General features: G+C 32.7%; 1 protein-coding gene across 2 annotated transcripts in view; it reads right to left on the bottom strand.

The window, feature by feature from the left end:
- Window positions 1-12,649, bottom strand: part of IBTK (inhibitor of Bruton tyrosine kinase) — a 95,856-nt gene that overhangs the window by 50,351 nt on the left and 32,856 nt on the right. The window contains exons 7-15 of one of the 2 annotated variants that reach the window (XM_082730694.1): window positions 12,109-12,226; window positions 11,848-12,028; window positions 9,473-9,596; window positions 7,226-7,403; window positions 3,922-4,099; window positions 2,124-2,723; window positions 927-1,013; window positions 362-444; window positions 245-282 (exon numbers count right to left, since the gene is read on the bottom strand). In XM_082730694.1, coding sequence (XP_082586820.1) covers window positions 245-282; window positions 362-444; window positions 927-1,013; window positions 2,124-2,723; window positions 3,922-4,099; window positions 7,226-7,403; window positions 9,473-9,596; window positions 11,848-12,028; window positions 12,109-12,226 — 1,587 coding nt within the window. The remainder of the gene's footprint in view (window positions 1-244; window positions 283-361; window positions 445-926; window positions 1,014-2,123; window positions 2,724-3,921; window positions 4,100-7,225; window positions 7,404-9,472; window positions 9,597-11,847; window positions 12,029-12,108; window positions 12,227-12,649) is intronic. The other variant, XM_082730695.1, reaches the window with a different exon arrangement.

Raw genomic sequence — 12,649 nt, 5'->3', positions numbered from 1 at the left:
ACTGGTATTCCAAACAAATGTCCAAATAATAAAGGGGAAATTCTGACCTATTAAGTTTTTCTGTAACAATTTTTAATTTAAAATGTTTCTATTTTCCAGCACGTCAGCACATAAATGAAGTTTAAAACAAAAGTGAAACTGACTTAAAATATGCAGTTCCCATTCTGCATTTCTTTAGTACGTAATTTCCCCAAAACAAAAAGAAGTGTGATTACCAACCATGTGGCTTCAACTTAAAACTTACCTCAATCCATGAGCTACTCAGCATACTATGAAAATATTCTGGGAAAGAAAAGGTACAATTCATTAGAACAGTTAAACAATAATAATAAATCAGCAATTAATTAAAAAGTATACCTACCAAGTCTAGCACAAAGAACACACTTATGGCAAGTAAATTCCTTTCCATCCACTGATTTCATGGTCACATCACATAGAAATGAACTGAAAAATAAATTTTTTTAATTGAAATGAGAATGATTTCTTTACATATTTAGCAAATAAGGAATTTATTAAAGGATTTGGCTTTTGTTCATTTTCTTTTCATTAAAGACAGCAGAAAACAAACAACTTGAGGACATACATACAAATAAAGTACTTCATCTCCTTCCATTTGAGGAAAGATAATGAGGGCCTTACAATAAAGATAATATTTAAAGGGAACTGAATACAGATAAATATTCAAAAAAAGTTCTTCCTTCTAATTCCTTCTAATTTTCCTTTTGCATTACAGACCAGGTGTTAATAGTTAATATTTTATCTATTTACCTCAACATCTCTCCAACATTCCTAGAAATGAAGACTAGTAAAGATAAAATGGTATCTACTCATATATTTTGCTTCATATGTCAGTTAGAAGAGCTCTGTTTTCACACTTGGGTTTCAAAACCTAAGGATGAAAAGTTTATCTCCATTTCCTAACTTACCACTTTTTCTGATTTAGCTTCAATTTATTACCAGGTTTCTTCTCAATAACATTAATTTTTCCATTTTCAAATCTGACTCCATCTAACCTATCAAGAATAGATAAAAATTAACATTTGACGGACCAAAACAAACAACCAGAAATCCAACAAATTACCTTATATATAACCATATAATTTTTATCACCCAGAAAAGGATCTCAACAAACTCTACTCTGTGATAAAAGAGTACCATATATTCTTCAATTTTACTTCAAAGTACAGTTGATTGTTGAACAACGCAGCAGTTAGTCACCACTATGTAACCCCCCATTATAGAGTTGAAATCTGCATAAAAATTTTGACTCCCCCATAACTTAAATACTAATACCCCACTGTTGACTAGAAGGCTTCCCAATAACATGAACAGATATGTATGTTTATACTTTTTATGTTACATGCATTACATACTGTTTTTACAATAAAAGCTGAAGAAAATGTTAAGAAAATCATAGAGAGTATACATTTACAGTACCATACTGAATTTATCATAAAAAATCTTAATACAAATGGATCTGCACAGGTCAAACCCATGATTCTCAAGGGTCAAATGCACACTAAATACAGTTACTGACAATAAAACATATCAAAGCCATAGCACAAAGTCCTTCACTGTTTTTAAACAGGAAACCTGATATATGATTCTCTCCTCTACCCCACACATTAGAAGTTACACTGCCACAAGCAACATACATACCTTAAAAAAAGAGAATTCCAAAGAATCTGGCTTAAATGACAAATCTGTCTTAGGTACTTCACACTTGCTACACCACAGAACTACACCAACAATTTGAGATCACTATTATCCCTCCCTTTTATATACTGAGAAACTGAAGTTCAAAGAAACTAAGAAATCTGCCCCAACCATAGAAGAGCTAAGAGGCATATATAGGTCTAACTGCAAAGAGTACTTTTTCCAGTATACCACACTGCCTACCATTCCAGATTCCCATTACACAAACACCATGGAGAGTTCAAACCCACTAGCAGCCTCCATAGTTTTAATCCAGAGTCCTACAGAGATAGTTTTAGCAAAAAATGGGAGAAAAAACACATCCAAAATAGAAAGAGTTGAGGGAGGGTAGAGGGGTAGTAAAGAAAAAGAGAATTTTTTAAAGGGCATAAAGAGGTTCAAGAATAGATATTAAGGACAAGTCATACCTACTACTCAAATTACTGAAACCGAATTTCCTTGCAACATTTTGCAACATTCTTACAGGATCATCTTCCCCAACACTTTTCCCTTTATTGGAAGATTTTGGTTTGCTTTTCTGCTTTTCATTAACCATATGAGCTTGATTACTTCTGTAAACTTCAAATGCCGACTTCTGATTACCTTCATGGCAATTCATTTTATTTGAATGAGAATTCATAGTGCCCTGATATTCTTCTGGCTTTTTGTTTAATTTTATTCTTGGTGTGAAGCCATGAATTAAAAAGTCACAAGTATCTGTGTATATAAATTGTAAAAGGTACTCAAACAACTCAGGATGAACCTTCTCCACCACAAAGAGATGGCATCCTGCAGAATCTTCATCTTTCCGATAAACATCTGTAAAGTCTAAAGAGGTCCCATCTGAAAGAAACAATTTCTGAAAAAAGTCAGAATGCGCTGCCAAAATATATTTATGTGCAGGGAAGATTCTATTGCCAACTTGAAATGTCACATCATGTATGTTGTCCGTTTCATCAGTTTCCCTTAGGAGTTTGCCAAACTCTTCAAAAAAGGATGATGAGGATACAGCTGGAATTTCATAAAGGCTAGAAATGAAACAAAAATCAATTTTACTTTCAAGAAATGAAAAAAAAAAGCACCCCTAATCAATTCTCCTTTTAAAGTACAATTTCTTTTTTCATTATTAAACTTACAAGATTTTAAATCTGGCATTTCTTAAAATATAAGAATAGTCTTATATACCATATCACACATTACAATGTTTTTATTCCTTTTTATATTTTTCTGCTACACTAAAACGACAAGATTTAAGTTTTCCTTCTAAAGCAGTGTTTTCTATTTCTACAAGAAAATACCAGGATATAAATTCAAATGATCATTTCACAGAAATTTTTTAAATGATTGTAACTAAACACAAATGACTTTAAAACTAAAAATATCTAAAAAAGAATACAGTCCTCAACCTTTTATATCCTCTTATTTTATCCTTTATCCTTTTAAGTGAAGAAAACTAAATCTACAAAGAACTGAGCAAATACTTCAACCAAATCCCAGAATAGGATAGAAACTCAGAAACTAAATATAAAGATAAATACCCATACAGACATACAGTATGTTCTTTCAGTATTGTAAGATTATTATCATACCTTCCTAATCCACATTTCACCCTTCCAGGTAGGGGAAACAAACCTTCAGGTTTGCCCTGGATTGAGAGCTTTCTCAGAAGATGAGAGTTTTGGTGCTAATTATGGGACAGACCTGGGCAAACCAGTATGGATAGTCACCCTACTTCTAGGACTTCTTTCCAAGAGTACCCTTGATATTTACCTTAACCTATCATCTCCCTACTAATGTGACTTAGAGAAGATTTGCACTGAAATTCAAACTCCCCTACAAACAACTCTATTACTACCTCCTCTTTTATTAATTATCATATCCTAGTGTTAGAAATTTTTGCAAACAATTTAATGCTTATTATATATGTCTCAGAATCTTTGAACCTAGAGTACATCATAAAGTACTAAAATATAAACTTTGTGCATATACATATGTATCTTTAATATTTTCAATAAGTAATAGTTTACAAACTAAGAGAAACACTTATCATTTCCACTGTAACAAATTCTACCTTTGAGATATCCAGGTAACATGATCTTATGTCTAAAGCCTCTACAAGTGTTGGCAAAAGCATTTCAATGAAATTTGCTCCAGGAGCTACTAAAAACAAAAGAAAACCCAGTGATTATTCCTTCTAAAAATGAAATTTAATATATATGAGTGTACCTTGTCTTAGGATCCGACTGCAAGATTGCAAAGTTGCATCCACTTGGGTCTGTGCTGACACTAACAGCTCTATGGGCAAAAGTAAGTTTCTCAAGCCGAATTCTTTCATATACACTATTTATATCAGAGACACAAGACGCATCTGATGAGGAATTATGGAGATTTGATAAAATCTCTGCTAAAAAGAAAAAAAACAAACTTCCATTAATGGAGGCTTTAACTGAAACTCTTAAAATGGTTTAGGAGTAAAGAAAATAGAAAAACAATTAAAATATAGAAATATGTTTCATATATGTCTTTTTGAAGAAGTATATCCTCTCTCTGTTAAACACAATTTGTACCCTATGAACAGGTATTATACTGGAAATTTTGGTTAGTCAATTCTCAATTATCCACAACTTTATCTCTTTCAACAAAAGCATCTTCCACACTGCAACCAAAGTTATATTTCTAAAAAGCAAATCTAGTACTATACTGGCTTCTAAAATCCTCAGCTTGCATTAAGAATATGTAAACTTAGCCTTTTGATAATTTGTTTGCATGTTTATTTGTTTCCAAATATCTGAGTGACCATACTGTGCTATTGTGATACAGCAATCATCAGTCTGTCCCTAATGATACAGTAGTGAACAAGACAGGCATCCCTATATCTCAGAATATACAATCCAGCAGAGAAGACAGACATTTAAACAAATGATTATTTCATTACAAGTCAGATTAAGGCTATGAAAAAAAGTATGAAATTTGCATGCAAAAAATGATTCTGGTTGCAATAGGAAGAATGCTGAAAGAAATTAAAAATAAAGACAACAAGATCACTTAGGAAACTATAAGAGTCCAAAAAAGAATAAATAACATACACTAAAGTTGTAGCAATACAAGCAGAGAAAAGTGGAAAGATTTCAGAAATATTTGAGACAGAAGTGACAAAAATTGGATGATTGATCAGATATTGGAGTGGAGGGATGTGAGGCGTCAAAGATAACCATTTACTTAGAAAACGTTGAAAAGCAAATGTGGGAGCATGAGATCATGAATTCAGTTCTAGACCATTAAATATGACTAAGATACAATCCCAAGACTTTCAACTTTTTCATGTTTCAACATTTTGGTTACTCCATCAAAATTTACTCTTTCAGTTTTATGGGGCTTCACTAATCTTTCCCAAAAACTCAGTTACTGCAATTTCTACACTCTCAAACCTAACATACACATATTAGTATTTGTAAACTGTAAATAGTTATGTATATGTCTACTGTCACTACAAACTTACGAATGTCTGAAAACAGGGGCCTATCTTACATATATTTTGTTATAAATAAAGCATAGCCCTATATCTGACACATAGTAAATCTACTTTAAGTTTGTAGACTTATATAATCTATAAGAAAAAGAAAGAAATACAACAAATCAGTAATCACTTCACTGTGGCTTTACGATTTTGAAGAATAGGTAATAATTTTCTGAATAATTTTAAATGTTCCTTATATATGTTTTACCATTTAATAATGAATTTGTTCATTTAACAGATGACTTAATAAGGGACTACTATGTGTCAGGAAATATGCTGAATGCTAAGGATACAGTGAAATAGTCAAGGTTCCTTGCCATCTTACAGTCTGATAGGAGGCAAGCATTAGAAAAATTAATCACAAAGATAAATAAATAACAAGTAAAAATGACCTGTATCCTGAAAATACAAAGGGAATATGAAAAGTGACACAGGATACTTCAATTTAGATTCAGAGATCTGTGAAAATATCTCTGATGAAGTATAAATAAACCTGAGATGTGAAAAATTAGAAAAAGCCCTGGTACTACTGAAAAAAATTGAAAACCTGAAGGTCAATCTGACTGGAGAGTGGTAAATGAAAGGGAGTTCAGAGACATAAGGGTCAGAGCAGGAGCTTTTAGGATAATGTTTAGGAAGTGGAAAAACCATTAAAGAGTTCTGAAACAGGAATATTAGAATCAGATCTTAAAAGATCATTCTGATAATTAAGAATAAATATAAAGAAATAAGACTATGATTAAGGAAAACCTAGTTTTTACAGTAGTCCATGTGAGTAGGGACAGGGTGGGACCAACGAACTGTGAAGTGGTAAATGAATTCTAGTTTTTCCAGCAGAAAAATCAACAGATTAATAATTATGGATGAAAGAAAAAAGTTGGTAACCTAAGTTAAAAGAACAATGCAAGTAATCAAAAAATTTATAAATTCATAATCAGATAAAATTAAGAATGAACTCTATAGGGTGCCTGAGTGGCTCAGAAGGTTAAGTGTCTGCCTTCAGCTCAGGTCATGATCCCAGGGTCCTAGGATCAAGTCCCACGTTGGGCTGCCTGCTTCTTGGGGAGCCTGCTTCTCCCTCTGCCTCTCCCCCTGCTTGTACTCTCTCTCTCTCTCATCAATGAACAGAATCTTAAAAAAAAAATTAAAAAAAAAAAAAAAAAGAATGAACTACATAATGAATAACTTCTATTTTCAGTCATGGCACCTTAATTAAAGCTATCCTTTACATTCACCAAGTAATGAAATAAAACTATTTTCTATTCAGTAACTGTTTAATACTACTTGTATTTAATTTATTTTATTTACTTTTATTTCTCATTAATATAGACTTTGTTCTTCCCATATAATTTCCCTTTAAGCTATGAAATGTACGTTTTCGTTTTTGTTTTTTTTAAAGATTTTATTTATTTATTTGACAGAGAGAGATATCACAAATAGGCAGAGAGGCAGGCAGAGAGAGAGGGAAGCAGGCTCCCTGCTGAGCAGAGAGCCTGATGTGGGGCTTGATCTCAGGACTCTGAGATCAAGACCTGAGCTGAAGGCAGAGGCTTAACCCACTGAGCCACCCAGGACCCTGAAATGTACATTTTAAAAACTTTAATTTTATATATACAAGTGGGTAAAATACACACACACACACACACACACACACACACATATGTATAAGCCACTCAATTGGCTTATACACTCAATACACTTATACACTCAATTTAGAGAAGAAGAGAAAAAATGGAGCTTGGAAGATGATTTAAAAGCATCTGGGAAGTTTTTTCTTTAAACTTTACACTTCCCTGGCCCTATAGTCAAGACCTCAGGATATATTGAGACAGATAAACAGTTGAAAACCAGATTTAAGTGAACTGAATTCAGCTTATCTGCACACACACACACACACACACACATCAAAAATCGAAAGAGGAGACTTAAAGGAGACTCATTACTGTCAAACATTTGTGAAATTAAAGGTTAACTGAAAGATAATTTATGTATTATTCATATATATGAACTGACCTTTCTTTTCAGAATTCTTTTTTTTTTCTTCAAACCATTTCCCTCTAAATCCTTCTCCATCCTGTGTGACAAATAAAATGTCTTTTCTATTTAAAGCAATGTCAGAAATGAAGACCTGGCGTGGATAGGCCCATCGACACTGCTTCAGAGAACTGCTGACTGATCTCCAGCAAAATACCTAAAATAAATCCAAATTACATTGGAATATATATTCCCATACATCACCTGAACAACCAAAAACTGAAATCAAGAAATAATATCTCTAAAACAAAAGCTCTGATTAATGTTTCATGTTCATTCTTTCACAGAAAAAGATACTATTAAAATCAATTTATTTTTGAAGAACTGTATCTTTCAGAAAAAGTACATTAAGCAAATATGAAAACATTAAAAATATTTAAAAGACACTCCTCTTAAGAAGTATCATTCAGTATTACTTGTTTTTCACAAATCAATCTACTAAAATGATAAAGGAAAACAGAAGTATGAAAGCTAAAATTTAGATATCACACTTGTTGTAGTACCATCTGTTTGCAAGAAGAATGAAAATCAGCCTACTGAAAATCCTTACTTTAACTCTCAAGAAAAAAAGCAATGGTATGAATAACCCTATTTTATAACTAAAACAAAATTTTACAGATAGAAAATTAAAACAGAGTTCAATGGCTTCCAAATGGTTCTACAAACCTTAGTGTTCCTGAAAAATGACTCAGAACCTGCTGCACAGGGATGGAGAGAATAAAGAGAGGTATGGTCTTGAGTTTCCCAATTCAGCTTTATCCAGAACAGTAACTCTTATCTACTTCATATATTTGCATTCCAAGAAAGATATTATTTGAAAAATTAATACTGCTGATTTTTAAAAGTTCAATTCTCCTCATATTGAGGAGAATGAACTACATAATTTTCATATTTAAGAAAAGTAAAACACAAAATGGTACCTGCCAAGGTCACTCAAAAGTTACGTTAAAAATTAAAAAAAAAAAAAAAAAAAAAAAAAGACTATACTGATTGATTCCTTCAGAGATTGGTTTTCATAGTAAGATTCTAATTTTCCAGAAAGTAACAATGAAAGGTATAGACTAGATCCCTATTAATATAAATGAAACACATGCTAGAGTCAAATGTTTTTTACACTCACTATTTTACATAACCCCATGCCACTGCTTCCTCCTATTAGTATAAAATTAGAGTTCTAATTCTGATATAGTTCCCTATATTAAAATGATAGACCACAGATTTATACCAGTAGATGGAGCTTTATGATTAATTCTGCAATTTCCAAAATGTATTTTATAGCACTTTATAAACCTCAGAAAACATTCTTGTTTTTTCTATTTGATAAGCAAAAAGCATAAGGCAATCTGTGTTTTTCTAGCTACAGTGTAAAACTCTGTTACTAATATATAATATAATTTTAATTTAACAATTTCATTAGAGAAATGTACTGATATATTTGCATAGGGAACTAATTGAACTCTACTTAAACAGAAGGAGATTAGCGATTCTTTCTATAGTGATCCATGAAGGCATTATCTTATATATAACAACTATAATCTCTAAAAATATACATTATGTGTACATTTATTTAAAACTAAATCTGGGGGGCGCCTGGGTGGCTCAGTGGGTTAAGCCTCTGCCTTCAGCTTAGGTCATGATCTCAGGGTCCTGGGATCAAGCCCTGGGATCAAGCCCCGCATCAGGCTCTCCGCTCAGCGGGGAGCCTGCTTCTCCTCTCTCTCTGCCTGCTATGCCTACTTGTGATCTCTCACTCTCTGTCAAATAAATAAAAAAAATTTTTTTAATCTTAAAAAAAAAAAACTAAATCTGGGAAAAATTTTCTAATTATGAAGCAAATTTTTAGTATCACCTGTTTAGCTTTTAATTTAAGAAGCAGTTACATAGAATATCTATGTAATTTGCTATCTTCATTAGTACTCAATATGCATATGAGATAATCCATCCAAATCCCCTATTGATTTCCATTTCAAGCATAGTAAATGAAATTTTAAGCTACAGTTTAACAAAGCTATACTGTGCAATGTTAGTTAAATGTCATCAAACTTTCTTTGAAATACCAAGTCCATACTAATTAGTCAAAAACGGGTATGTCAAAAATGGGTAGAGAAACAAAGTCAACAGGAATCATCATTATCTAGTAATACATGTTCACATTATCAGGTCCCTTATAGCTATCAATTCAGAATAAAATTACTTTAAAACACTTTTGCATAAATATACACTCACCCTTCCAGCTCCATCCATTGCAAGAATGCAAATTTTTTGACCTCCATTTTCTTTCAAATTTTCAGGATCAACCTTGTATTCCATACAACCCCCAGAAACAAGAACTTTTTTCAAGTTTAGTTGTCTAGGTGAAAAAGAAAATCCTTCATTAATATGTTCTTTAAAATAGACACACTCAATTTTAAAGAAATTATTAATAAAACAATAATCTAGGGTGATTACTGAGAAAGGTGAAGTAAGATGATTTGGCCTTTGGTAACCTTAGTCTCTCCTTTCTGTATGTGTCCCCTATATAATGGCTGTTTCTTTTCATAGCAAGTACTTCCCTCCTAAATGCCTCCACCCATACATATACACACTTCTGACACCTAAAGCCCCACTTTAGAATGCACACATTTACTCTACTGGATATAACTGCTAAGACTAAAAGCTCCTAAGAGTATTTACATTTTAACAGACAAGAAAAACTTTAAACCTGAAAATGAAATAGAAATCCTTAATTTCAAATATGGACAAGCCTAAATAGCTATAGCTACCAGGAAAATCATCAGCAATGTTGCTAATTTAATAACTCATCTACTAGCCATTTCATTATACCTATACATGTGATACTCCTATACCACTGTGTGAAACTTGTCTATTACTACTCTAATCATTGTCCTCCCTTGCAGATATTTTGCCTGCATTAAAAGATTTTTACTTTCCAAAATAACAATCTACAACAAAAAATTTTCTTATCTAAAACCTGGATATAACTTGTATTTATGTAATTTAATATTATCAGGGCAAGTTTTATAAATGTTAATCAGTAACAAAACCTAACATCCCACAAATCACCTCATGCTCAAAAGAAAAACCTAGTCAGTCAGTTCTAAGAAACACTTATGTTCACATTTTCATGTTTCTAAAACTAAAATATGACCTACAACTGATACCCTTCCAATTGTTACACATAGAAGTAGGTTATATACATATTGTTACACAGAGAAGCTGAACTGTGACAAACTGATGGCTGACATTCTCTGTTCATGAGCTTATTGCATGGATGTTATGTCTATGAAGTAGTATCTCATTTACAAGAGCAAAAGCGGATTCTGTTGCATTTCAGTATCAATTTAAAAACCTGACTGCTTATTTAAAAATTCACGAGAAATCTCTAGAATTCCTGTACACTACTGCTTCCACTAATTGAGCTATACCCAGGTATTTGAATTTCATTTTATTTGTTCCAAGATCTATTTCTCTACTTGTATTTATTACTGTAATCACAGAATGAAATATTAAATAAACTAATAAAATATTAGTCTTAAAGGGCTTTTTTTTTTTTTAAAGAAGTTGAATACTTTGGAATGACACAATAAAAATGCACAGCAAAGGGCGCCTGGGTGGCTCATTGGGTTAAGTCTCTGCCTTCCGCTCAGGTCATGATCTCAGGGTACTGGGAACGAGCCCCACATTGGGCCCTCTGCTCAGCTGGGAGTCTGCTTCTCCCTCCCTCTGTGCCTGCCTCTCTGCCTACTTGTGCGCGTGTGTTCTCTCTCTCTTTCTGTGTCAAATAAATAAAATCTGTTTAAAAAATGCATAGCAAAAAACTGTTGTCAAATCAGAAACAAATTAATCAACTATATAAGACTGAAATATATGAGAAGTAAAGGACTCTTACCATATTAATTTACCTCACAATTGATTTTAGGAGCTTGCTCCCTAAACTGTTCAAATGAAATCACAGATGACACATTACAGGTATGGTTTATGCACAAAAGCTAGGGAACTCCAATTGGCAGACCCATCCATACTTAAACTTAGGTTTTACGGGTCCCTGAATTAACTGACCTTTTCAACTAGCCATTCAACTGCTAATCTACTGCATGCTACTATAACCTACTTTCAAGTAACAAAAGGCTACACAAATTTAAAAATAAAAATGTACCAGTCAGTTACAAACACAGGGACTGAGAATCCATGATATGTAACTTTTTTTTTTCAAAATAAATAGGTACGTAACAAAAAAAGGCTACATATGAACCAATGATGATTGCATCACAAACCAAGAACTATGATTAATCTAGATCTATGTACCTGAAGCATAAAAAAAAGAAGGAAAATTTATAGGTCACATTTAACCACACAGTAAATATAATTCAGAAATATTTTTTTATGATTAGCAGAGAACTTCTACATATATTTCCTGGGCGCATGTCAGAGACTAAGCTTATCAAAGGCAAAAACTCTTAACTTTTCCTTTCAGCTTTAAATTCTCTTTGTCCAGTTTTCTTCATCTGACACTCCAGAGCATTGCATAAAGTGAATCCTAAGTTTTGCTGGAAGAACTGAATTACTATTAAAGTTATATTTCTTTACAAAAATACACATACTTAGACGCCATCTTCTTGCACTGATAGTCTGCAAGTAAGTAAATATCTCCTCTTGTGGTAACACAGACTGTGGCCCCATCACTTGCAGCAACCAAAGACAAAGTGATATCCTTATGATGAAGGGCAGAGACTTGACGAGGAGCAGTTACATACTTTTCTCCATTGGGATCTGGCAAATAACCTAAAAAATTACACAAATAAATCACAAAATATCCAAAAAATTCTATTTATTTTTCAGATAATGTCATCAAGATTTCTTACCCAGTTGTCCACCATTTAGCCCCATAGTGTAAACAGCTTCTCTAGTCCACAGCACTGTATGAAACCTGCCTGCTGCTACTCCAATGATTGTCCTTCCTTTTAGGTATTTTGCCTGCATCTATTCAAAAAGACAATTAAGACAACAGTTTATTATATTATTAAGAACAAATATAATATTTCAAAGATCTAGTAGACCAGAGTAGCAAATATATGGCACACTAACTACCAGTGCCCCCTTAAGTTCTAATGGCAGAATTCATGAACAGATCTTAGCACTAACACTTAGACTCCAACTCTTCTCAGAACACAGGATATTCTGATGTAGCCATTTCACGTCAGCAGTTTTAACATATTAAAAATTAACATGGTAGAAAAGCCAGATCATCCAACCTGTCACCAAGCAATATGCAAAACAGGCATTCTATCAGAAAATAAAGTACTTTTAAATTTGACATATTCAGGGTCTCTCAACAGTGGCACTAATGACATTTTCAGCCAGATGACTCTTATTGATGTAATGTATTACACTGATTTTTGTATG

Source organism: Mustela nivalis (genome assembly GCF_964662115.1).
Source record: "Mustela nivalis genome assembly, chromosome: 5".
Taxonomy (NCBI): Eukaryota; Metazoa; Chordata; class Mammalia; order Carnivora; family Mustelidae; genus Mustela; species Mustela nivalis.
The sequence above is the reverse complement of the archived record's forward strand: the minus strand, read 5'-3'. Positions and strand labels throughout refer to the sequence as shown.